The sequence below is a fragment of the Apaloderma vittatum genome, unplaced genomic scaffold (genome assembly GCF_000703405.1).
Source record: "Apaloderma vittatum isolate BGI_N311 unplaced genomic scaffold, ASM70340v1 scaffold36276, whole genome shotgun sequence".
Taxonomy (NCBI): Eukaryota; Metazoa; Chordata; class Aves; order Trogoniformes; family Trogonidae; genus Apaloderma; species Apaloderma vittatum.
Window position 1 is genome coordinate 8,035 of NW_009722862.1, and position 856 is coordinate 8,890.

At 51.2% G+C, this 856-nt stretch overlaps 1 protein-coding gene across 1 annotated transcript in view; it reads left to right on the forward strand.

Moving 5' to 3' along the window:
• LOC104275846 overlaps positions 1–270 on the forward strand; it is a gene marked incomplete at its 5' end in the record, with an annotated part of 4,545 nt that extends 4,275 nt beyond the window's left edge. Inside the window, one exon of the mRNA XM_009871905.1 lies at positions 6–270. Within this exon, the coding sequence (XP_009870207.1) occupies positions 6–270 (265 nt within the window). The remainder of the gene's footprint in view (positions 1–5) is intronic.
• Positions 271–856: the final 586 nt, after the last annotated feature.

The following is an 856-nucleotide window of genomic DNA, read 5'->3' on the forward strand; positions in this document are numbered from 1 at the left end:
GCCAGCGCGGAGCAGGGGGCTCCACGGCTCCTGGCCAAGCCCGGCAACCCCGAGAGCTGCCCCATCGTGGAGTACAAGGAGTACGCCAGGAGGCGGCCACCGGACATGCTGCACCACGACGACCCCCTCTACCTCGCCCCCAAGCCGCTCTGCTCCGTCTGGGACGAGGTGTGGTACTGCCGAAAGGCGCTGGCCGGCACCAAAATGGAAAATATCCTGAAAGTTATTATCCAGCAAGGCAAGGTATCTGGAAATAGGTCCAAGAAATAGGGGGACCCGGGTGGTTTCTGCTCTGCCACTTGTTGACAGGTATTCTTGTTGTTTTGAAGAAGTCTTCAAGAGGTTGAAGTGGCAATATTGAGTACAGGGTGAGGAGAACATCCTCCAAAACACGAGTCACCTACAGATCTGCGTCACCTCAGTGTTTGGGTTAAGTGAAAAACTTCTCTTGTTCTTTGTATTAGTAGCATTGATAGTTCAGTAAGTTAAATACGAGAATCTTGGGTTTCGCGTTTGCAAGACAAGTTAATATTCTGTTGTGTTATTTACGACCTGATAAAAGAGCCCGTGTTACCTGGAGAGGGCTCAGGGGCTGCACGGCCCGGCTGGGAGCCTGAGCTGTGCCCATACACAGCGTTTAGTCTGTGGTGTAAGCCCGTTGTAAGAAAGTCAAGCACCAGGAGCGAGCTCTGGGGTGGAAGGCAGGCGATGGAAGGTGGAAGGGAAGGCCTGCCACCGCCTAGCCCGGATCTCCTGGGAACGCTTTCATCAAGGTTTATGTCATTTTTCTTAGTGAAAGATTCATAGATTTAAGAAGTTGTGACTCTGTTTTGAAAATTGATTTAAAGTGTTTGAC